Source organism: Diadema setosum, chromosome 6, assembly GCF_964275005.1.
Source record: "Diadema setosum chromosome 6, eeDiaSeto1, whole genome shotgun sequence".
Classification (NCBI taxonomy): domain Eukaryota; kingdom Metazoa; phylum Echinodermata; class Echinoidea; order Diadematoida; family Diadematidae; genus Diadema; species Diadema setosum.
This window is the reverse complement of record NC_092690.1, coordinates 38,374,741-38,400,921: the sequence shown is the minus strand read 5'-3', so window position 1 is coordinate 38,400,921 and position 26,181 is coordinate 38,374,741. Positions and strand designations below refer to the sequence as shown.

The 26,181-nt window shown below is 37.7% G+C and overlaps 1 protein-coding gene across 1 annotated transcript in view; it reads left to right on the top strand.

Moving 5' to 3' along the window:
- Nucleotides 1–25,614, top strand: part of LOC140229776 (uncharacterized) — a 57,318-nt gene extending 31,704 nt beyond the window's left edge. The window contains exons 5-30 of the mRNA XM_072310011.1: nucleotides 493–594; nucleotides 1,255–1,366; nucleotides 1,947–2,056; nucleotides 2,736–2,825; nucleotides 3,930–3,999; nucleotides 4,517–4,599; nucleotides 5,278–5,476; nucleotides 6,132–6,308; nucleotides 6,828–7,177; nucleotides 7,738–7,908; nucleotides 8,583–8,660; nucleotides 10,242–10,388; nucleotides 11,382–11,707; nucleotides 12,263–12,435; nucleotides 12,834–12,913; nucleotides 13,302–13,493; nucleotides 13,840–13,973; nucleotides 14,573–14,657; nucleotides 20,130–20,327; nucleotides 20,844–20,981; nucleotides 21,817–21,959; nucleotides 22,650–22,773; nucleotides 23,327–23,472; nucleotides 24,240–24,360; nucleotides 24,754–25,004; nucleotides 25,449–25,614. Coding sequence (XP_072166112.1) covers nucleotides 493–594; nucleotides 1,255–1,366; nucleotides 1,947–2,056; nucleotides 2,736–2,825; nucleotides 3,930–3,999; nucleotides 4,517–4,599; nucleotides 5,278–5,476; nucleotides 6,132–6,308; nucleotides 6,828–7,177; nucleotides 7,738–7,908; nucleotides 8,583–8,660; nucleotides 10,242–10,388; nucleotides 11,382–11,707; nucleotides 12,263–12,435; nucleotides 12,834–12,913; nucleotides 13,302–13,493; nucleotides 13,840–13,973; nucleotides 14,573–14,657; nucleotides 20,130–20,327; nucleotides 20,844–20,981; nucleotides 21,817–21,959; nucleotides 22,650–22,773; nucleotides 23,327–23,472; nucleotides 24,240–24,360; nucleotides 24,754–25,004; nucleotides 25,449–25,614 — 3,966 coding nt within the window. The remainder of the gene's footprint in view (nucleotides 1–492; nucleotides 595–1,254; nucleotides 1,367–1,946; nucleotides 2,057–2,735; nucleotides 2,826–3,929; nucleotides 4,000–4,516; nucleotides 4,600–5,277; nucleotides 5,477–6,131; nucleotides 6,309–6,827; nucleotides 7,178–7,737; nucleotides 7,909–8,582; nucleotides 8,661–10,241; nucleotides 10,389–11,381; nucleotides 11,708–12,262; nucleotides 12,436–12,833; nucleotides 12,914–13,301; nucleotides 13,494–13,839; nucleotides 13,974–14,572; nucleotides 14,658–20,129; nucleotides 20,328–20,843; nucleotides 20,982–21,816; nucleotides 21,960–22,649; nucleotides 22,774–23,326; nucleotides 23,473–24,239; nucleotides 24,361–24,753; nucleotides 25,005–25,448) is intronic.
- The last annotated feature ends 567 nt before the right edge of the window (nucleotides 25,615–26,181 follow it).

The window sequence follows — 26,181 nt, the reverse complement described above, 5'->3', positions numbered from 1 at the left end:
AACATTACTCACTCCAGACTCGGAGGTCGAACCCGGGTTCTTTGGATCTGGAGGCAGACGCGCTACTGATTGAGCCAAATCACCCCATCATATTATTTGATAGAAAGAAAGATAGGTCATAGGCTGATAGAAAGTGGGAGCAGCAGAGGGACGCAGTAAACTGATTTTACGTTCGACTGAACAGCATGAATGTTCTACGTTTTGTTTTTTGTTTTCACATAAAGCAGTGCAGATTGCTCAGTGCTTTAAAGTCAAGGTTAACTGCATATTGAAAACTATACAATAATTGGAATTTTTTTTATCAAGAGCTTAACTTTTAATGATTTTAAGATTACGTGTTTTATTGTTACCCTTTATCGGATGTCACATGTTATGATATGTTGTTTCGATATGGCTTTGTGTTCTATTAATGCATATTCCATTTCCCTGCTTATCTCTTCAACATACCCTAACTCTCTTTACACTCTCCTCGCTTCCTCAATTGCTTCATAGATCGCGATTCCATCTGGTCAATATACCCTAACTCTATTCACACTCTCCTCTGGTCTGGCCTCAGCTGTGATTTCCGTAAATGGGAAGGACGTATCTGGTCACGTGAGTAAACCCTGTCCTTTTTATATTTCGTTGTTACTTCCGAGACGATTGATGCAGGCAGATAATTACACAGTCATGCGTGAATAGCGTAATACAATATGCATAAACGACTTGGTAACAAGGGTTGCGGCAGACGCTAACCAGTCGCAGTTAGAGTGAAGTTACAAGTGGGCCTATCAATAGGTGTTTCAACAATTGATCATTTACAAAGGGCTTGTGTTACGTCACTTGTATCTGTATAAAGCAAAGTTATATTTGGGGCGTAATGTAGACTTTAAGCTATGTTTTCTATGCAAACATATTTTTAGATAACAGTTACTGTTTGGAACTTGAATGAACTATCAAAATCAAAGAATCAAGACAGTTGTTCTTACGATGTTATATTGGTTACAGATCTAAAAGTCATTACTAAGTTGTTTTACCCTCTGTTGTATTTGGTTCAAAGAAATGCACAATGTTCATAACAATCACAGGCCTTACACATATACCTGTCCGTATGTAAATATATGGCTGTTGAATTTTTATTTCATAGGCTGTTTACTCTAAAAATACACCCCGCTGTTTTTCAACAATATTGATCAAATATACAAACATGATGATTTAGTGACTACCGAGTCCTGCATAAATGGGAATTTTTGATTTTCCCTGGTTTACTTCCAGGTTCAAAGTCAACTGGAATGCATTGCTGACGTCAGCCCAGCATGCACTGCGAAGAATGCCTCCATTCCCATTGTGACGTCAGATGAATTTGTGGAGATAACAGTCAAGAGTGGTGAGTGCTAGTGCTAATCACTTTGGTCGATATTCACCAAAGTACTCTATCCCAGTCCATCATGTATTATTCAAATTGTGATTGCTCAAATGCACGTGTCACACTGTACAAGCCAATAAACAGGCATTCAGGAAAGAATGTTTGCAAACATACCTTTCTGGAGCGCGCTTGTGAGTAGGTCCTACAGTCTTTGGCTTTGCTACTAACTAGTAGTTTAATAATAACCATGAATCAATGTTGCGTTGCTGACACTTCATCTTTTGGCGCGTTGTTTGTATCCGACTTGTTGAGAGTGCCTCTCGTCAGCACCGTCTTTATCTTATTTTGACCTTTGTCACTGCTCACCACGAGAAAGTTACCCCTGGGTGTGATGATGTTGGATATATAAAGGCCTATCTTTAAGGAAATGAAATTACTACTTGAAGAAGCGTTTCAGATTTATTAATAAATTAAAGTCTTGATGCATTTTGAAAATCTTGTACATCACTTTTTCCCCTAACAAACTCCGCCCTCCAATCCCACATCTCTCCTTCCGTGACCTTTGACCTTTTCCACACATCATCCCCGTCACAAACTGCAGGCGACCCAGATGAGTCCGTGAAGCTGTCGGCAATTCTCATACACGACGAGCGGTTCCCTGGTGTGAGTAACCCTTGCGACACGGAAGATTCCCCAGGCCTGAGCCAAGAGGTAGGTGCATGGCCCAAATTCAAGGCACACCCCGATATAGCCGACCTGATTTCAGTGTCTACTCGAGCTCCTCTTTGCATGCGATCTTTCTCTAGAACTTATACAACATAAAGTTCGTTAGTGACTCTTGATAAAGAAGAGTATTGATATGAACTCAATGTTCTTCAGTTTTTCTTGTCACTGGGAAATTAAATCCAAAATATGTCAACTCAGTACCTATTTTTATACTTTCTTGGTTTGCAAGGTTTGAACATAATAGACAAAATTTTGTTTCTATTTCCTTGTACTTACTTGCCTGTGGGCAGGTAGTATCCTAGGATTATTTATCACATGCTTTAATTTGCAAATTCAATAAAGTATGTCATACACACATTATGTAGTGTTTTTTAATAGTAATGACCGAATAACAGAATTGACTATTTATATTTTCAACATCCCCAAAATTTAGATGTAAAGCTAAAAAACTACAATAATCATCTGAATGAGATAGGAGCCTATACGTTTCGGGCATATACGATAGCTCAGATCGCGTGATATGTACACTAATCTAAAAGTAGGCCTATGAAGAACAATATTTTCAACCATGCTTAGTGTAATAGTGTTGTTACTATCAAAAAGTTATCACCGTCATTGTCGTTGTAGTAATTTACTAGTATGCTTTAAATCTCCACCTGTATAGCTCGCCGAAGAGGTCGCTCCACTGGACCGTCAGATTATGGGCGGTGACGTCAAATACCTTGGATGGTCAGCCAATCTCCTGACTTTGCTGGTCAGTGATCGCTTTGAATGACATGTTTCTATCAAAAATGGTTAACATTGGCAGGGTCTCGAAATCGACCACGAAAAACTATGTCATCTATTCTAGAAATGAATTCTTGATACTAATATCTCAACGGTGTACTCATCATACATTCATGCATAATAGATCAACAGTCTATGCCATGGCTGTTGATCAAGTAACTTTAAAAGATTGTATTGCGATCTCAAGTAACCGACTTCTACTCATACATCCATTGAGTTTCGAATTCGAAGTGGTAGGAGATTACTGTAAAGCAACGGTTGTAAAGTACTAGTTTATCTGACACAGGCTTAATAATAATTATGACAAATTGCACCAAAACGTAATGAAATTATAACATAAGTGATGTTATTCTTTTCATCTCTGAAAGAAATGAAGAGTTTGTTCACAAAAACTGATAAGTCAATTTTTGAAGATTTTGAAGTACGGTCTCTGTCATAAAGTACAAAATAATACCTTTTAAATGATATATTGGTCACTACATATAAAGGTACATTTTTGATGTTATGGTCAAAAGAAGCAAACATTTTCTTATCATTCTCCTTATTTTTCTTGACCTTCAATCGCAAATATTATCTCCATTTGGCAAATATGGACTTATCAGTTTTTTTGCGAACAAACTCTTCATATATTGGACTGTTTCTCCTTGACTTCATGGGATCCTTTATTTTCAGGTCATTTGTTTGTTTCTCGTTGCATAAAGATGTACCATAAGAGATGATTATTCGTCGCCTTTGTCAACACTACAACCCATAAAAAATACGCCATCTTTCTGTACTCTTTCTTCAAAGAAAGCTTATCATAGAAACATTAGCGAGCTTTAGATCTGCGATGCGAACGCTAGAGACGACGCTATATCGGCTAAAGATGGTGTTCTGCACGTGCGCGACGCAGCTGTTTCCGTCGTTCAACCCGGGAGGCTGCTTCGTCTTCGTTTTCGCGTCGTAGGTCTAAAGCTCGCTAGTAAAGACTGATGGGGAATCGAAACAGACTTACAAATCGTGTAGGTTCATTATCACTCACCATGAGAGGACCTCTGAGTCTTACAACAGCCAAACCTTCCCTTGTTTCCAGGATAATGGAAGTACTGCGCCTGCGCGGGAGGCATCCGAGACGAAACTACATGAAGAGGATGGAAGTTCGCGTAAGTGTGATGTTGCCATCCTGTTTTATGTTTGAATAATATTCCACGTCACTGCTAGGGAAGCTTCCGAGTAAGCTACCAAGAGACCAATGGGTTTTCGTCCCAAATAATCTTTTCTGTGCCAAAGAGTCAAATGTGAGCAGATTTCACAAACAAACCTATGGATAAGAAATTGATGTGACACGCAAAGGGGTTGATCATGAAGTGTCATGCCAAAAGGAATTTTCGCTCCTGCCGATGGATTCGAACCACTGACCTTATGATTTAGACACCATGATACGTTAGCTATACTAAGCCCCAACAGCTCATTCATTGCATGATGATGCTGATCTGATGGTGGACTTACTTATGCATAACGAGAACACTTAATCTGTTATGCGATTAAACTCTTCAATTATAGATTTCAAAAAGATAATTTCTGCTAATGCACGCATCGCCGAAAGACCTTTCACTCTCTCTCTCTCTCTCTCTCTCTGAATTTCATTAAGCTGTTTTTCTTTTATGTTTTTTCTAGCAGATGACGCTGTGACGACATCACAAATCCTCAACCTGTCTGATTATTTATCAGCAGAATCGATGGACACTATTCCTACCATTGAAGTAAGTTTGCGTATTGATCGTGCTAGTCATTTCAGTTATCATTTCAGTTAACTTACTTGTAGATTCCAGTGGTCAAGTGACTCATAACGAGTAATTCTGCGGTTTTCCTCGAGATTCGGTCCAGATTAAAATGAATCGTATTGATCGTTTTACCTCTTCCCGCTCTAGATGTATTTAGTAATGCAATGATTGTGCGTAATTAGTCTGCTATCATTGTTTTCTCAACCTGTGTGCTTATTTTCAATTGGTAAACCATGTATATAATCGCTTAATGTGAATATATAGATAACACTGTAATAACGTTGTAATCCATGTATATAATCGTTTAATGCGGATAGATAACACTGTAATAATGTTGTAATCCAATTTTTGAAGAAAACAATATAAACAAAAACTGAGGCGCTAAATGCTTATTACCTTTCAACTGCTGAATACTAAGTACATAGTTTGTTCATATGGGGCATTTGTGATTTGTTGTCATTTTTTTTTTTTTTTTTTTTTTTGTCCATCGTCAGTGGTAACGAGATTACACACAACCCAATTTCAAAGTTTCAGTCACAGGCAGACTGGGTTTCTAGGAGGGAAGAGCATACCAAGTTCAAAAGATATATATTCAGGAAAAGAAACGTCATCAGTGTTTTTTTAATAATCCTCAAACCCGTACGGTGTTTTTCCTAGTTTTCTGAGTCCTACCGTATACCACTTGGAAAGCAAGGCTCCTATGACGTCACAGTTCGATTGGAGAAGAGTGACGGGACTCGAGTTGACGAGCGATTGACGAAGGGGACGCTTTCACGCTCCACAAACTGGACCAAAGCTAAGCTAATCGTAGATGGATACGGAAAAGGCGTGAGGAGACTTGTCATAGAGACACGAGGTATATCATCACCCAAACTGTTGATCACATATTTCAAACTGTGCATAACACTCGAAACCATGCACCACGATGACCCCTTGGAAGGGTGTTCCTGTGCATGATTTTGTTCAGACTGGTATCTACCTTTCGTATTCAGGATACGAATTTGTGATGATGCGAAGAATTTGATAGCGAAACTGGTAAGAGGGACATTTTGAAATATATCATTTTTAAGTGAGTCCATCATCAGACCAGAGCAAAATAAAACCTTTCCAGTAATATCTCCTTTGCGACATAACAAGAAATATGCTTGAAGTTATGATTAAAAATATTATATTTCCCTTATCATATTTTTCTTTTAGCTGGTTTCATTGCAAATATATCCAACTGACAAGTATGGAGTTAACTCATTTAATGATCTAACTATTCATACAGTGCAATCCCGTTATAACGAACACTTATGTAACAAAGTTCCGGTTACAATGCAGTAAAAATTCAGGCCCTGACATATTATCCGCTCTTATGTTTTTTTTTTTTTTTTTTTCATGATTATTTGTTCGGTTATAATGAAATTTCGATATATTGAAAGAAAACTGCCGGTCCCGAGGACTTTGTTATAACTGTAGTAGACTATAGTATGAAATCATTCGTTTCTTCCGCTGTCCACTAACCGTAGTGTCTGGGAAGGCGGTTGAACGTTCATCTCGTAGTCTACGCATCAAGTGTCGCCGGGCCAACAGCTCTGGACGCGGTGACAACATGACGGACGTGAAGCTGGTGAAAGACGTCAAGAAACTGGCGGGAATGATTCGAGATGTGATACGGCGGTACGGTGGTGGCAACGAGGGACCAGGTACGATGGAACAAAGCCAACGTCAATCACTAGGTATGACTGCGACAACAGAAGTAGCAATGGGACCCATAGACATCACTCTTAAATCTCTCTCGTTCACCAACACGAAGAACAAGCAATCAAGAGATCACACATAATTATAGGTGTCTTTGCGTCTTGTGTAATAGTAAAGTCGCATCTGACCTGACTCTCTCGCCTCGTCTTTCTACAAAGAAATGGAATGATCAATATGAGTCAAACACTTCACTCCCGCGTGCAACGCGATGTTTTCGTAATCCCTCACATCTTGTTTGAATTATATCTCAGGTAGAGAATTGGTAGAAACCAAGAATATGTTTTGTTTTTTTTTTCCCACGTTTTAATAGGCGCGACTTCTAATCTCTCATGGTATACGTACTCAATAATCTGTGATAACCAACGGTGAATAGGTTTAGATGAAACAGGATTGTAGAAAAACGAGAGTACTGCGTAGACGAGTGACATTGATTTTTGAGTCCCTTTTTTTGTTTTTGTTTATAGTTTTAGAAACGTCTGCCCAGCCTCCGTCTCTTGCGGAACAAGTGATGACGTCATCATTACACGTGACTGAGATTTCTCAAGATGATGCTGCTGCTAGTGCTGATCCAGCTACATCCACTAAATCCAGCGGGCGAGGCGCGGCCAGGAAGAAGCGAGAGATCCGTGTCTTCGTCTCCAGCACCTTCACAGACTTCGCCGCCGAGAGGGAGCTACTGATTAAGAAGGTGTTCGGCGAGCTCAAGAGGATGTGTTTGGACAGGGGCGTGTTCTTTAGCTACGTGGATCTACGTTGGGGCATCACCAGCGACCAGAGCAACGATGGGCAAACTATCTCAATCTGCCTTAGAGAGGTACGCCCTCTACCGTTACCCTCATGTACATCGATAATTTCACGCCACTTTGTTTTCTCTTCTTCGAGTTTGGGAAGATCATGTTTTGGTCTCTTCTCTCAAAGTTCTCTATTGCAATTTTACGCCTTTTAATTAACTGCCTTTATATTTTGCTTCTTTTTATTAATAGTACTGTTCTCCCAGATACTGTCTTGCCCCCTTGTTTAAGGTCTGGCACTAATGATAATATTATATTGTCATTTAGTTTTACTTAATCTGTTCTCTATTTCACGTTCATTTTTCTACATACTTTAGACATTTTTCCTTCTTTGACTGTTGCCATGTATTGCCAATTTTCTTGTACATCAGATATGATTTGAAGAATACAACACTGTTAATCATTTAGTAGTTAGTACAACGTCGTTACTTGTCTGTGTAATATTTACAAAGGTATAAATGGGGCAATATATGAAGTCAGGGCTTCACACTATGGTGATGTACTTTTCCAAGAAAAAGATTTGGAGTATGAAGATGACATGAAAATAATACCCAATATGACAAAACTCGTCATCCTTTCCCAGATCGACCGATGCCGCCCGTACTTCATCTGCCTCATGGGTGACCGATTCGGCTGGAGCCAGACCGAAGACGAGGTCGACGAGCTCCTGAGCAAGTCATTCGACTACGCCGTCGAGAACTTTAGCAATCTCAAGTGGATCGACGAGCACCGATATCGGTGCAGTGTTACTCAGGTTGGTTGAGTGCATCTAGCTGTGATACCTGCCATATTACTACTGTATGTGGAAATCCTGGCAGGTAGGCCCTACTAACATTTTGATTCAGAGAATAATGTCATTCAGTGGTTAATACGTGACACTTCCGTTTGTCAAATGCAATGAGTTTAATCGTTTCAATGGTATTTCCTTACAGCCAAAAGAAGGAGAAAGTAGGTTTAGTAGATAGATAGATAGATAGATAGATAGATAGATGAATGAATGAATGAAGAAATGAATGAATGAACAAAAATAAATAGATAAAATAAATAGATAAAATCAATGAATATAACAATGCCCAAATATCACCTTGTGGCTTTTCATTCTGCTTTGATTTAATTTATTTTGTCAACTTCTTTTCTTGTTTGATGTCATTCATTTATTAGTCTTAGTCTTTCTTTAATTTCTTTTTCTCCTTTTTCTACACTGCAGACGTTATATTAATTCCCTTTTTCATCTTTCTTTTGTTTCATTTGTTCATTCAGTGTAACAGCGTAAAACTAACTGAAACAGTAAAGTGATATCTTAACTTCAGTGATTGAGAAAAACCGAGTGTGTCTGAGTTAGCTTTACTTTTTGCTTTCATCTTTCTGTTATAGCTATCACTTCCCTGTATTAAAAAAAAAAATTGTTTTACCTTTTTTATCTTCTAGCTTGAAGTCAGCCACGCTGTTTTTCAAAATAAAGATGAAGACATGACGAAAACTTTCTTCTACCTTCGACAAAGTAAAGTGAGTTTATCTGTATTATATGGTAATGTTCTTTAACTATATAAGCAGGTAATTTACATGTTTATTATCGACAAATGTATGGAAAATACAACACTTAACGTCGTCTATAATACAATCTTCCAACAAAACCCTCACAAGTCCACTATGGACGCTATGTATAATTATCATATGTTCGGTATGTGCATTTGTCTTTGCTTTGGTTTATAGAAGTCAAATTTGTTTTCAAATGAAAAGAATGTTACAACATTTGAATTATTATGAAATAAAGATCTGTCATATTCACACACTGAGTCATGCAGTTTAGGATTATGCAATATTACGGAGTTATGGCTTTCCGAGCAATTAGTGACAGTTATAGAGTACCACGCTGTTAGAAAACTAACGAGGCCCAAGCCAAAAGTGTGACTTCTGATGTACTTATTGTCACAGTATTTCTGGGTTAGGACAATTTCTGCACCATCTGCACGTGCACGAGCAAGTGAATTCGGAAGGGCCGAATATCGTCCTTGCTTTGTCAATAGTGGGATTATTGTCTTTGCTGATTGCACGGATGAGGTCAAGAGGATGGGAGTCACGTGTCGTGAGATAACAAGACTGCCGCCAGCGGCCACCTTTATCGCATCTATTCTGGTCTCAGGGATAGTACCACTTCCGGGGCAAGATCAATTTCCGTCTTGCTAATCGGTAGACCAGTCACATTAATGTTCGAAGGAGCAACCGCTTCACCCAAAAACTTTAACAACAGAAAAGTCCGTCTCAACTTGGGAATACAACTGTAGGTCTAATATGCCTTAGACTGTTCAACACTTAAATGACTGTGTTTGAATCCGGATGTCTTCTAGCAAATCAACTATCATCTGCCTAACGAATACAAGTATAAAAATCACGATCATGTACATGTGACATAGATATGCGAGTAAAATCCTACTGATCAATAATATTTATTTTACTTTCGTGTTAACTCAATTTTGCTCCTTCGAATCCGTATCGAACCCGGTGGGAAATGGTTTGTAATTGCAGGTCGTTGGAACAATGCTGCAAAAATTAAATACCACAATCACCAACTGCACGCATGTCCACCTTTCAGAATGAATAATATTACTGCTTTTAAATCGCGCATCATATATCCCTGTTATAACGTAACGGCGAAAAATCACGAAGGCAGTGTGTGGTTGGGTAGGGGTATCATCAATTTACGCTGAGCAAAACCTACCGAATCTTCTCTCGATAATAAGTCTAAAGTTTTACAAAATCCGATTTACATTTTTTTGTTTTGCACTGGTCATATTTTGAGAAATTATTAAGAGGTACATGGACATATAGATTTATAGATGAATGGATGACAGAAAGAAAGAAAGAAAGAATGAATGAATGAATGAATGAATGAGAGAATGAGACCCTTCGGTGAAAGTGTTAATGTGGCCAATGTTATAATGCATGTTTCTTATACATTGTATTATGGCCGCTGTCTAGGCTATTACAGTCATTTTGGTAAATAGATTTTGACAAACCAAAGAAGCTTCCCCATAAATAGGCCTACTACTAAAGACTGACCACTGTCCATGGGTTTGGTTCTCACAGTCCAAGGAAACACTGCTGGCCGAAGACGGACATGAACCCGAGTGGAAAATCGATCAGCAGCGAGCCCTGCGACAGACCGTCATCGAGTCAGGGATGCCTGTCCGGCATTACGTAACTCCGGAGGAAGTGTCTGCGCTCATTCAGCAGGTTAGTCTGTCATTATTTTTGTCTTTATTACATAATCTTAGAGTAGTAATGGCTGTGTCTTTAAGTAATGCAGTCTGTGCCTGCTTGTCTGCTGTTTGTGTGTGTGGAGGATGTTTTAGTTTAATATGTCTCGCGCCTGAGCGTACGGAGTGTGTGCGTGTAGGTATGTGTGTGTAGTGTGTGTGTGTGTGTGTCACTCTTTATGTGTGTGATTGTTTGTGAATCCTTCACTATTAGTTGTTAGAACATGAACACAGAATGACAAGTAGTTATAAACTATACTGTTTGTCAAAATGAAACCGTAGTACTATCAAACGTCGATCACCATACCCTTGATACAATTCGCACTAAGTTTTACAGTGAGCGTCCTATGCTTTTAGTAATATCAAGATCATGTCCCGAAATTCTTCTAGTGTAAAACTAATCTTGAAAACAAATACACTGTTACTTCCGATAGAAGATCACTTTTAGAGGTTTGACTGTTGACAGCGAGACGTATCGCAATCAAAACGTCCTTCAAATCAGATTCTGTCGTTTCTCTTGGTATGATAATGCCATATCAATGCTCTTCCTATTAATAATTAAAAAGTTCACTTTGTGGCTTTCCCAAATCTTAGATATAATGTATCAAAACGTGCGACCGCGTGTACAGCTATTGCTTTCACGTTTTGTTTGAAAAATGGGCTGCCTATATTTTCTCTACATGATCGTATCCATGGTAATGTGAATCACAAATTTCACTCTCGAAATAGCCACCTAAGAGATGCGATTTTCGGTTATCAAAAAATTTACCAATGCTACGCAACTTGATCAATATTTAGATTAAGATGGCGATACGTTTGATGTCGAAACCAATTACACTGCGTCGCATTGCTCTTATCATTGCTATCAATCATCTTACATAATGTTCCATGGAAACTTTCGAATTTCGTCAGCCCATCGAGTCAATTACTGTGATGTATTCAATAAAGATCTTCACTGCACTGTCCACAGGACCTAGAACGCTGTATCGATACTGAGTTCCCACTCGGCTCCAAGCTCACGCATCTTCAGCGTGAACGGGAGGCCCACCAGTCTTTCGCCGATGTTCGCCGAAGAGTGTACATCGGTCGCTCGGAATACTTCGAGCACATCGATGAATACTTCGCCGCCAGTCCCATTATGCCATTCGTAATTCTGGGCGAGTCTGGTTCGGGCAAGTCAGCCCTGGTCGCGAACTGGTGTGGCAGATTTGAGGAGCGACATCCCGATGATTTCCTCTTCATGCATTTTATTGGGAGCTCGGCGGACAGCGCCTCACACTTTCGTCTTCTTAGGAGGTGACGAAATTTACTCAGTATTTTAAAGCAAATAATATTTCCCAAGTACAGTTATGCATAAGAAGAAAAATGATGAAGTCTGAAAATTACTCTTTTACTAAAAACAAACCCATCAGTTGCGTTTCCCTCATATAATCATATAATCAAAGATATGATAACTTTTGAATTGCATTTTTTTTCTGAGGTCATGACATCTGCCATCACGTTTGGAAAGATACGTGATAGATGCATGAACAAAGAATGATACTATAAGGCAAGTAGATGAGGTTTCCAGTTGTTGTTGAATTTTTGGTAAGAATACAATCCAGATAATAATACTGGTGGTATTTCGCATGGTTGAAGTCATGAAACCCATCAAACGCACAAAAAGGTTTTTCATTCAATAAGATAAAGTGTATGAAAATGCTGTTAGATTCAGCATAAAGGGTATAATGTTATGTAAAACGATTTATGTATCAATATGGTTTTTAAACTCGGTTTATCTCACATGACCGCCTACACATGAGGTTCTAGTGACGATGAAACTATTTCACTCTATGATAATTATTTCCTCAGATTGTACGAGGAACTGAAGGAGTATTTCGGACTTGATATGACGATCCCCTCGGTGGATAAGATGCTAATCCAGGACCTCCCCAAGTGGCTGTCAGTAGCGGGAAGCTTCGGGCGGAAGGTGGTCCTAGTGCTGGATGCTCTCAACCAGCTGGATTCAGGAGCTGGGGGCACAGGTGAGAAAAGGAAGCTGTAATGTCATTCATTTGTCAAACGCGTCTCAAGGCCACCGCATACTATTAAGACTTTCGGTGTCACACAACCGACCGACTTTGGATCTGAAATAAGCAAGCGAGTTTATTCTGAGGCTATTGTGATTTATTTCGGATCCAATGTCAGTCAGTCGTGCGCCCGAAAGTCGTATTAGTGTGCGATGGCCTTCACTCTTACTTTTGTCTAATCACATACAACAACAACATTGCCATTATCATTATCATTAATATCAGTAGTGTCGTCATCATTGTTATTGTTGTTTGTTATTTCTATTATCCATTTCATTTTTGTGTTTCTTCTTAAAATTTGTCCTTTTGCTATTTTCATTATGATTACCATTATCTTTGGTTGTGTGATGTAGGTGATGAGCAGGACCTAACCTGGTTACCCAGGGAGCTGCCTGAAAATGTCTTCATGCTCCTCTCAACTCTACCAGGGAAGGTAAGTTTAATGCAGCAATCGTACACTTGAATCAACTTGAAGATTTTTTTTTTTCTTCTGAAGACGTCTCTAAATGACTCGGCTCATTAAAAAAAAACAAAAACAAAAAAAAAACAACAAACCCCCCCCCCAAAAAAAAAACCAAAAAACAAAAACAAAAACAAAACAGACATACATCTATACTAGCCTGCCAAGCAGCACCGCTGTGGTAAAGGAGCACGTATGTCTTTACAGGCAGTCAACCTCATATCTGATTATTTTTCATAAACGTGTACATATTTCAATAAATGGTTATCTGTTAAAAAACAAAAAAAGAAAAAAAATATCAAATTCAGTATTTGCTATGACAGTCGAGGTATGACGTTAATTATTTTTTCCTCCTTTGAAGGCGCTTGAGGCAGTCAAAGCGGCTGGCTGGCCAGTCTATCGGGTGCAACCTTTGAACTCTTCCGAAAAAGGTGAAATCATCACGTGCTACCTGCAGCTCTACGCGAAAGCACTGAACGCCGAACAGACCGCGATGATCGTCAACGCCCAGCAAACGTCCAACGCGCTCTACCTCCGCGCGCTTCTGGATGAGGTGAGAACAAAAGAGGGCCTGCTCTTTGCTAAATTTTCGGCTGAAATAAGATTATAATTTTACTGATCATAGAGCACAAAGAAAAGAAAAAAAGAACGGGGAGGAAGGGATGTTGAGATGGAAAAAAAAAAAAGAAAACAGATAAGAGAAGCAGTTTTTCAAAGTTTAACTGACAATTTTTTTGTATCTGATTTTGAACTTGATTTGAAATTTCCGGAGGAATTCCTATAGGAGATGAATAGAGATTATGAAATATTAACCTGCAGAATACCATATTACTTTATGTGATTTAAGCCTAATTCCTGGCCTTTGATGTGAACGAATACCGTTTTTTCCCCCCAAACAGGTCCGCATCTACGGCTACTTCTTCAAGTTGACAGACGCCATCAAGCGGTATCTCGAAGCTAGCGACCCGGGAGAACTCTTCGTGAAAGTTCTGGAGCGCCTGGAAGCTGACTTCGAGACGGGCGAAAATGGGAGGTAAGTTGAGCCTGCACCCAGCTGTCTTGAGGGGCTATGAAGGTCGTTTGTCTGTCATCCGAGTTCACTTTTTCTCGAAAGACTTAGTAAATCATTTTCAATGATACAGACAATTTTCATCAGTTGGAAAAGATGATCCTTGAATAGAAGTTAGGCTTAAAATGTACCAACTTTTTACAATTGATTTTGTGGGCAAGCTTTCGTCCACCTGACTCACGTGGACTTTCTCAAGCCACAGTCTCAAGGTACTCTATTTCTCCTTACTGTCTGAAGCGATCAGTGGATAAAACATGGTGACAAAGCGTAACCTGACATCCTGCTGCTGAGTACTGGATAAATCCTCATTATCTCGATGGACTCCTTCACTTTTATTGAAAAAAATAATATTTCCTTTCAAAGGCTAATGTTATGGCATCATCCCATCCAGTGTTATGTGTTAAACACGCCATCAACACAAGACATAAAGTCAAAGTTAAAGTCATTTGACTTGTTACGTCCTCGCCTATACGGTGCATGCAAAAAAAAAAGAAAGCAAAAAACAAAACAAAACAAAAGCAAAAACGATGCATAGCCATCCGTGTTGGTTTGTGTTTTCGCAGGCCCCACCTCGTGCGAGACACCACCTGTGCTATCTGGTGCTGTAGCCGAGGGATGAGCGAACAAGAGCTTCTGACTTTCCTACAGGTTTGTATATCGACCATCTATCTTATTCAGTTCAATTGAGTTTATTCAGTTGAGTTTTTTCTCAATCAGTTGAGTTTTTTCTCAATTCAGTTGAGTTTATTCTCAATCAGTTCAAATGCATGAACTCTGTTTTTTGTGGGGTTTTTTTTCCCTATCGGAGTCAATATAATTTCCTCTCGGGAGAATTTTACCCCCCCCCCCCATTTTCGTCCCATGTCTTTGTACTTAACCACGAAGCATGTATACATGTGTAGTTAGAATTATTTATATACGGATTGCAAGTGGTTCAGGTATATAAATAAAAGAGCAGCCAGTGTAAGATATCTGTCAGCTCTAGTGTTTGCATTTTTCTCAGGGAGAAAATTCCCCCCCCCTCCTTTTCTCGCAAGTCATTCCCATTACTGTCTCTGTCACACTTGGCTTACGAATTATGTAAACACATTCATTTATAATCATTATATACAATGTTCAGGTATACATGCAGAAAGGATGTGATTTATAGATAGCACATAGATATACATTTTAAGGAAATGTACTAATGACAAGATTATTGAATCATCAGAATTTGATTTTTATTGCTAATGTGGATTTCAAAGCGCCATCGCCCGTTTTTACTCGCAGTAAATTCGCTATCGATGTGTGTATTAGTCATTTGTATGTATATAGCTATGTTTTTGTTACTTTTGTCACGTCACTATGCCATAAATCTGGCTTTTTCTCTTTTCATACACTTAGTCGAAGTAAATGAAAGTGTTAATTTGTTTCATTTATCCGTTGGAATCCACATCGGTGAAGTTCTTTTTCCATGTTTCTCATATTTGGCACTTCAGGTACGCGGAATGATGACAATCACAAAATGCAGTTTTCATCTACCTGTTGATATTGATAAGATAAATGATACAAACGAAATTATATATGTTTGTTTGAATGCTTTTTACGCAACGCTGTCAGTTTCACTACCATTTTTAAATTCTTTCTGTGGAGCTCGCACCAATAAAGTGAAATGTGTCAGATGTTTATCGTCCCTTAGATATCTATATTTTCCAAGATGAGTCGTTTTGACATTAATTTATGCTCCCTGAACGTTCGCGGTTTAGCAGATAGGAAAAAAAGAGCCGAATTATTTATGTGGTTGAAAGAACAAGATGCCAATATATATTTTTTACAAGAAACACATTCCACCCCAGAAACTGAACAAGATTGGAAAGATCAGTGGGGATCGTCTGGGATACTTTTTTCACATGGAAATTTGAATAGCAGGGGTACGTGTATTTTGTTTCGCAATTTAGAGCAAGTAGTGGTGAAACAAGAACTGTATGATAAGGACGGTAGATTTGTTTTATTGGATATATCTATATCAGATACCATCATCACTTTAATTAATATTTATGCGCCCAATTCAGACGATCCGGGATTTTTTGATAATATTGTTATGTATTTGGAACGTTTCGAATGTCAGTCAATAATATGGGGAGGGGATTTTAACTGTGTATTGGATGTTAATATTGATAAGAAAGGTGGGCGTTCAGTTACCCATTTTCATGCGGTTAATGTCATACAAAGTGTTATGCAAGAATTATCTTTGATTGACGTATGGAGATTCAAGAATCCTCTGAAATTTAGATATACATGGCGGTCAAAATATGTGCAATGCCGATTAGATTATTTTTTGATTTCACACCATTTAGTTTCTCAAGTGAAACGTTGTGATATATTACCAGGCTATAAAAGTGATCATTCTGCTGTTATTTGTAATATCAGAGTGAATAATGTAACAAGGGGTCGGGGATTTTGGAAGTTTAATGTGTCTTTATTGCAAGATGAAACATACACTTCTCTGATTCGAGAAAATATACAGATGATAAAAAATAACCATTTGCAAGAGATGAATCCAAATATGTTTTGGGAGTATCTTAAATGTCATTTAAGATCAATTACTATTGAGTATTCTGTTAAAAAATCTAGGCAAAGATGTAATCATGAAAAATATTTATTAAATAGACTCAAGAATTTAGAAGAACAGATTTCAATCGATCTAGATTCTGATATTCAAAGACAAATTGATGAATGTAAACAAGAGTTGGAACATTTTTATGAATTTAAAACAGAAGGTTATATTATACGTTCAAGGGCTAATTGGGTCGAATATGGAGAACGAAATTCAAAATATTTTATTAACTTAGAAAAAAGAAATCAACGTTTAAAAACTATAACAACTTTATCCACTGAGGATGGTGTGATTTTGAATTCTATAAAAGATATACTCAACGCTGAAAAAGTATTTTTTGAAAATTTATATGCCACTGAAAGCCCTCCCATTGTTCATTTAAAGGGATTTGCAATATTAAATCAAGATAATCTAACCCCCAAATTATCAGATGATTTGCAATTAAAATGTGAAGGCCCAATTTCTTTGCAAGAATGCATTGAAGCACTTAAAACTATGCCCAATAATAAGACCCCTGGAACTGATGGTTTTCCTTCTGAATTTTATAAGTTTTTTATTCAAGACCTTGGTCATTGTTTAATTCAAAGTTTTCATTATTCCTTTGCTCATAAGAAATTAACAGTTGATCAAAGGAGAGGTGTTATAAATCTCATTCCTAAAAAAGATAAAGATTTATTACATTTGAAGAATTGGCGACCAATATCAATTTTGAATACAGATTATAAAATCATTGCGAAATGTTTGGCTCTTCGTCTTAAAAAAGTTTTGCCAGAAATTATAAATCATGACCAAACCGGATTTCTTCCAGGGAGATATATTGGAGAAAATATTAGATTAACACTTGAAATGATTGATTATACGAATAAGACGAATATTCCTGGGTTTATGTTTTTGGCTGATTTTGAAAAGGCATTTGATAAATTAGAATGGAATTTTATTATTCAAACATTGCACTTTTTTAATTTTGGACAAGAGTTTATAACATGGATTGAAATATTATACACTGATATAATGTCTTGCGTTGTAAACAACGGTCACGCTTCTGAATTTTTTTATTTACAACGTGGCGTTCGTCAAGGGTGCCCTTTAAGTCCGTTACTGTATATTTTATGTAGTGAAATACTTGCAATATGGGTTAGAAATGATCTCAACATAAAAGGTATTAATGTTTGTGGCCGTGAAATTCTTATCAGCGCTTATGCCGACGACACTACGTTCTTTTTGAAAAATCCAAATTCTTTTTTTAGGTTGTTACAAATATTGGACCAATTTAGAATTTTTTCAGGTTTAGCAATCAACCGTAATAAGAGTGAGATTGTGGCTCTTGGCTATTATAAAGCATATCCACCAGATATAAACAACTCCGGTTTTAGTTTTTCTAGTGGACCATTTAAGTTACTCGGAATCACATTCACTACAACTTTAAATGACATGTTTGAGTTGAATTATATACCCAAGAAAAGAAAATTATTGGAAATTTTGAAAATTTGGTCGAGAAGATATTTAACACCCATCGGGAAAATTGTTATATTAAAATCTTTGGCTCTTTCTCAATTAATTTTTTTGTTTTCGGTATTACCTTCTCCACCAGCACAATTTATAAAAGAAATAGAACAAATAGTATTTTCTTTTATCTGGGATGATAAACCCGATAAAATCAGTCGGACCACAATAATTGGAGATTACTGTCAGGGAGGTTTAAAGATGTTTCATTTTTCATCTGTAATTTCAGGACTTAAAATCACTTGGGTGAAAAGATTATTAAATGATCAAAATAGAGGAAAGTGGAAATGTTTCTTTGAATATTATTTAGAAAACTTAGGGCACAATATGATTTGGTATTGTAATATGGCCGGAACAGAAAACAAAATCAATTTGATACAAAGTAGTTTTATACGTGAAATTCTTAGGGCTTGGTGTGATTATACCTTTTCCCCCAAGTTATCTGTAGAACAAGTGAAAAACCAAGTAATATGGTTTAATTCATTAATTCGTATAAATAATGAGATTGTATTTAAGAAAATGATGTTTCAAAGGGGTGTAATAAAGATTAAACAATTATTGAGTGATGATGGTTTATCTTTTTTAAATTTTGAACAGTTTCGCAATAAATACGGTGTTTGTTGTAATTTTTTAGAATATTTTTCAGTTATTCATGCAATCCCCTTAGAATGGAAAAAATATATTGAAGAGAAATCAGTATATGATAATGAAATAAAGACGCAACAAGAAGAAGCAATATATAATTTGTTTAAAAGAATTAAGATATGTCGATATATACATCGAATATTATGTGAGAGGATATTTCAACCACCTAAATCAGAAAGGAAATGGGAAGAAATTTTTAATCAAAACTTAGACTGGACTAAAATATATAATGTTCCTTTTACATCTACTTTAAATCAAAGACTTCGTTATTTTCAGTACAAAATTTTACATAGAAATATTGGTGTTAACAAATTACTTTTTGCAATGGGGCTATCTGACACACACCTCTGTACGTTTTGTTCGAGCTCCACAGAAACAATCGCACATCTATTTTGGGAATGTGACGTTACCCAAAGATTTATCGCTCAAATACAAGAAATTATGTTACAGAATAAAATTCAAATTACTAAAAGTTCCTTTATACTTGGTTCGACAGAAAATCCAAAATGTTACAACGTGGTTTATTTGTACGCAAAATACTTCATATTTTCTGTCAAAAATAAAAAGAAATCGTTACATTTTAGCCAATTTTGTAAATTCTTAAAACAAGCACAGAAAATAGACAAATATATGTCTGAGAAAACCAAAGGTTTTGTATCTAATATCAATTGGAATCGTATTTATATTGTTTAACTGTTTCGCATTTACCTGTCAAATTTCGATCATCTCTCTTTATGTACTGCATATGACATTATTTTATTTTGTACCTGAATGTTTATATGAATAAATTTTCTTTGTGAAAAAAAAAAAAATCTATCTTATTCAGAGTAGTTGGTTTACAGCGTTGAAACAAAGGGTATATCACATTAATATTTCTTTCCATGCTGTGAGGCCAATGCAAAATATTCAGGAGCGAAATATAGTTGTAATACAAGCACATAATTATAGTAATTACATGATGTGGTAGAAAAGCAGAAAAAAAAGTCGAAAGTGGTAGATCAGTCACACTAACGTAAGGGAAAATCCCATCTGTCTGTGCCGAATGTGTCTTCTATTGATGCCTTTCATTACATTTCTCGTCTGTCATTCGTCTCTACAAAACATGCTGTGAGTTCTCCTCCAACCGTTCAGTAAAATTTAATAACTTCATCCCACAGTCCACCATGAACAAGCTACATCTCCATTCCCCATGACTGAAAGTATTCCTGTAATGCATATAAGTATAAATAATTCTTTATTTAGTGTGATTACTGTTAGTCAATATTGGATGTGTGTATATTTCTTGCAAAAGATAAGAAGCAAACTCAGTGGAGTTGTTCAGAATTGCGGGGCTGTGGCTCCCCTATTCTAGTTGTCCTCATTTCAATATGCGGCAGGTGCCGTCGAGGGTGTGGTCCCCCTTCTACCTCTCGCTGGAAGAGAACCTGGTCAATCGGAACGGCATCCTTAACTTCTTCCACGACCACCTGCGTCAGGCCGTGGAGCGGAAGTATCTTTCCAGCATGGCCGAAAAGAAGAGGGCCTACTTGAAATTGGCCGACTTTTTCCAGACGCAAGACATCAATTACCGTTACGTGAGTGATTTACATCGTTGTATGTGGGATTTTATCCAGGTCATAGGCGCTTTACATTTGCTATTTTATATTAAATGTTTGTGGCCAAATGGCGACCTGGTGGTAGGCCTACAAAATATTCTATTCAATAATGCATAATTTTCCGCAAGTTTCATAATGAGGATTTTTTTTTTAATATTCACTATGAGATTATGTTATGTCATCAGCTGCACGAGGAAAACAATTAAAATATATGTGATAACTTTTATAGCATATTTAGAAGTTTTCTTTAAAATGTAACGAGTGCAATGCCATTTTTTCTTCTTTATGATGACCTTACTATAAGAAAATGAAAATGGTGTTTATCTTCATACTATACTATACTCATAACTGCAACGGTTGTATTTCTTAATGTATATTTCATCAGCTTATGTTTGAATAGAGCGAAAGTGACAGACGGACAGAAAGACTTAATGGTAATCATTGAGTACATTCATACGTAATTATCATTTATGGTAACGTTCTTGTTAATATCAGGTTGAAGAGCTTCCTCATCTGTTGATGGAAGCCAATGAAATGGATCGTCTCAAAAGCGTGGCCATGAATCCCGCGGCGTTCCAGCTGCTCATGAAGACACTGGACGGCAAGGCGCGGCTCGTGCAGGCCTGGAGAATGGTAAGGGCGTGGCCTCTTTTACAAATGACAACCACGTGAATGTTATTACAAATATATTATTGTAAGCAAAAAAAGATATGCGTAATGGTTTAAACGAATTGATATCGTAACAATGCCATTCACTCAGTACACGTACACATGCAATTCTTTGCGTAATCCTCTCTCTGGATGATTTCCGTCAAGTTTTGGCCAGTTTGTTTAGGATTTCTTGGAGCAAAACACAATAGGATTGCTCAATAATTATACCCCAAAATTATTCAATTCAGTTTTTCTTGGTAGCAGAAACAAAACCATGAAATCTCTACTTACCTTTCCTGAAACTGAAATTGTTTTAAATTACGAATCAGGTTGTGTTATTTTCTAGTCAAAATATAAACAAAAGATGACTGCACATTTTCTCTTTCTGATAGGGTATCTCATAGTACGGTACCAGGTATATTCGTAATCAGTATTATTGGAAGCCTACTGTGTAACAGTAAACAGATCAAGTGACTACCTTGTTCAAATCACAACTTTGTGGATAACTGACTTGCAACGTGAATAAACTGCGACTATTTGTTTTCAAGGGCTCAGATTTTTTGTTTTTTTTTCAAATGATAGAATTTATTGATTTCTCGAAGCAACATAATTATACAGTGGATGGATGAAATGCATAATCATTACTTCAACACAATATAAAGCCATTTCTTTGGTGCAAACAATTTAAACACTTATCTGTTTTTTTTTTTTTCAGATTTGGTATTAAGGTATGCTCATTACTCGGGGACTTGGTTGGTAAGAGATAGAATCATATCTTTTTTTATTGTTTCCTTTTGTTTTTTATTAAAATTGACAGCTAGGAGGTTTTGAGCAGGCAGGTCAAGCTTACTTGGAATTTGTCAACCATTGCAGCGACTTTATAGAGACTACTGACAAAGCAGAATTTCTCGACTGTCTCACAGACTTCTTCATGGAACTCGGGCTCTTGAAGATATCCAGGTGAGATATAAAAGTGATTAGTCTTATCTCCAGGAACTTCTCCCATATTTGACTCATGATGCCTATAGATGTCGCGTGTCCAATTTTTCCGTCATAGCTGCTGAAGTATTACCATGCATTTCAATTGTCATGGATTTCTTTTCTCCATTTTGAAGCCGCTATTTTCTTCGTATGAAGCCGCTTATCTCTACCAGAAGAATGGTTGATCTTTTTGAAGCGTTACAGTTCTATTTCATGAGACAAAGAGATTTGTTTGATTTCAACCAAGAATTTGTATCTCTCCATTTGAGAAGCGTCTAATTATAATGCTCAATGGTAAAGGAAGTTCAGCATTCCCACGTCATAAACTTAATTGAGTAGAATGTAAAAAGCCAGAAAGTAGAAACCAAACTGTCATAAACCACGTAATCTATCTGCGTTATTGCTGCGTGAAACCTGTTGATTTACTTGACTTAAAAAAAAAAAATAGACACTGATACTTCTTCCACGATTTCGTAAACGAATGCAATTTTGTTGTCAAAAAACTGCTGCGTTTAAGTCACCATAGTCGTAACTTTTTCTGATACAAAAGCCAGCTCGGTACACTAAAGACTGGGCATCTCTGATTTGAAGCCGCGGTTGCGGCTGATGCCGAAATAACTTTAATTTCCATTCCAGCCAATGAACGCGTTGTCCTCTATCCTTTCACAGGCGATTGAATCAGCTAAGGCTCAAAATTCTGGAAGAACAACACGTGACTGACGAAAGTTGTCACGTGTGCCATCACGTGCGGTACGAAAGAAAAATGTGCAGCAGACATCATGACGTCATAAAGGTAGATTGGGTATCCTCAAAACCCTCTTTAACAAAATTCATTAAGGATGAAGAAAAAGGCGTGTATCAACGGGGATTTCACGTCAGACCTTACGACCAAGGTTATCTGCTCATCAGAAATCCTTTTTATGTATTCCCGTACATGCTTTCAATTGCATGTTCGATACAGGGATTAAATGGTAATTTCGTTTTCTTTTCTGTGTGTGTATGAGTGTGTACAAAGTTTGGTGTATCGAGTGCACTCGATTTATTGAAGCTATTCCTGTAACATAATCTTTAGGCTGAAAAGCACATTTAAAGAAGGCGTGAAGGTATCTGCCCTTCACGCACAAAATAGTTCTCCACATAACTCACCGAAATTATTTAACTTCTCTATACTGATCGGTCTGCAGATACAAATTGTAAACTGTATTGAGCGATACATCCAATTTGCCCCTAGAGACTAGCACAAAATGACGCTCAACGGTGCCATTATCTTCATACAAGCTCCTCTTCTATAATGTTCGATAATGGAGTGGTATCGTCTGTCACCATTGGTTTTCCCGCCCTTGTAGAATATCCTAGATCTTGGCATGGTATGTCAGAAGCTGCACGATTTCAGCGCGGCTGCTGCTTACTTCGAGGACGCCCTCTGCCGGCTGTCAAAACCAACCTCAACAGATCAGCGACTGCAGATGATTCGAGCTCTGGCCGGTCTGGGGTAATTTCTGCCTATTTTTACAGTCGACTCTGGTTATAACGAAGTCCTCGGGACCCGCAGTTTCCATTCGTTATATCGAACTGTCGGTATAACAGAACGAATAAACTATAAAAGACAAAGAGCTGATACTGTAAGGGCCTGAATTTTATTCCGTCCGTTGTAAACGGAATTTCGTTATATACATATATGTGTTCGTTTGAAAGTACACTGTATCATAATAACTTCATGCCATCATTATGTCGATTAACATCTCACGAGCAACGACTTACCAGTTGTCGCTCAAAATAATGGTCATTGATTTTGATAACAAGTTTACTTAGGAAAATGTTTTATCAGCCTTTGTAGATTAATGCTGTGAGTGATGTAACAACTCCAATTGCATTTGAAAACAAATTATTTCAAGGTGTATTTTGAACGAGACAAATTAGCTATTTATGTTTAAGGAAAGTAATGAATGTGTCAAGAGAGGGTAAAAGATTATGATAGCAGCTATCATACCGTCGGGGTGTGTAACATTCTAGCGGTAACCATTCAGTTTTCAGACTCTTTAAAGCTGCTCTTGCAAATCAAACTTTTCTTTCTTTTTTGGGGGCCAATTGCTGCACATCTATATTCTAAGCCTTGTAGGCTATTCTTATAAATCGTAAATGGTACCAAAGAATTCTCATTCTTTAGGTAAACCACTGGTCTAGCCACGACGATTGAGTACGCAAATTGGCAACATCCTTTGTCCTGATGATCATCTCAAACTCATTGTCCACTGACAGGCAGGTGTATGGCGTGACGTCACGAGGACTAGAGGCGCATCGCTTTCTCTTGAGGGCGCTAGAGATCGCCAAACAGATTTTGCCGGAATCACATCATGTGCACGCTACCCTTCACGGCTTGGTGAGGATATGATCGAAAGAAATACGTGGACTCGAAATGGATTCATAAATTGCCATATTATTCTCGTGACTTTTTTCCTTTACCTGTTAAAAGATATACATTTTTTCTTTTTAACTTACAGAACAAAATTGTAAGCTAATTTAGCTCTGAGGCAATAGTACTGTTGCTTGCATTTTTTTTTTGAAGCATTATATTGCGAACTTTTAAAATGAGAATAACATTTATAAAGGTTTTATTTAATTTTATGCTTTATTTTTGTTTGACTAGACGTTTTAAACCTTGTTTACGATTCAGTTATTAAAATGAATGAATTCTGAATCTTTGGATGGAATGAATTGATTTCTTGTTTTATTGCAATTTACGAAAATGTGAAGCTTTGTTGCCCCCTTTTAGATCGGGGAGGTTTACCAAAGGCAAGGCTACCCGCTCAGGGCACTGCAACACCATGCTTTGGACCTACAAGAGGCCCAGCGGAGCGGTGGCGGCCTATCCAAACCACGTGCAGCGGTCACTTTGAACAACATCGCTCTGGCGCTAAGCGACTTGGATTCGTCCCACGAGAGCACATTGGTTTTTTTCGAGCAGGCATTGGCTATTCTCGTGGACGCGTACGGTCTAGATCATGTCGACGTTGCTTCCGTCAGGTAAACGATGTCGATGTCGTGTGCTATAGTCTTCTTTTATTTGGCAGTTTTTATCTAATATCTTTTCAGGAAGTTGATGCATCAATAATGGTAACTGTAAAATGCACAATGCGAAACCAATAATTTTATATCTATCATAATATACACTGAGTTTAGATAAAATTTTTTATTAGTCAAGAGAGTTTAGTTTGAAGAATAAATGATTTGTTATTTTCTACGTCACCATTTTTTTTTTTTATAAATGAGAAAAAAAATTTGTCATTGGAGAATGACCTAAACAAAATCTATAAAAGAAGAGAGGGCAAACCATCATTGAAAGCCTTGTTCTTCTTGCCCTAGATAGCAGCTAGCTGAGTTATAAGAAAACATGCGCAGTTTGATATGAAACAAAATACAGTACCGGACCGATACTTTTAATAATAACTTTTCTCTTTCTTGACTTAGACTCAACTTGGCGATGCTGTTCTTTAACCTAAAGCTATACAAGAAATCGCTCTTCCAGTTCAAGCGAGCCCAGGGTTTGTTCAACGTCTACTACGGCACACTGCATCCCAAGGCACAGCAGGCCAAGGATGGGTTGAGGGCGCTACGACCCTACACACTCCGTTAACCCTTTGACTACCATCGGTAGTTTGTTTGTCAGTGACGTAATGATATGGTGGGCGCGAAAGGGTTATAGACTCGGTGGCTGATAGAGAAGAGGTTGACCCAGTAGAATCGATTTTTTTCGCTGCCGAACGAGGCACATGCGAAATCCACGACTAGCGCAGGCATCAGGGGCGGATCCAGGAATTCCGTAATGAGGGGGCGTGTTTACAAAATTAAAGGGGGGGGGGGGGGGGCGCACGCACCCCTCCCCCTATTTTTTTTCTTTTTATTTCTTTTGTTTCAACAAAAAATAAAGGGGGGGGGGGCGTGCGCCGGTTGCGGTCCTCCCTGGATCCGCCCCTGGGCATGGAGTGGAATAGAATTGCCCATCAGCGCAAAATAATATGCATCAAACCTACGCTCAACGGCAATATTATATACATGTACCTCCAGTCGAGATTTTGTGTGTGTGTGTGTATGTATGTGTGTGTGTGTGTGTGTGTGTGTGTGTATGTGTGTTTCTGTCTGTGTGTGCGTGCGTGTACTTTAAATGAAGATCAGTATACAGCTGTATACAGTCGTTTCTTTG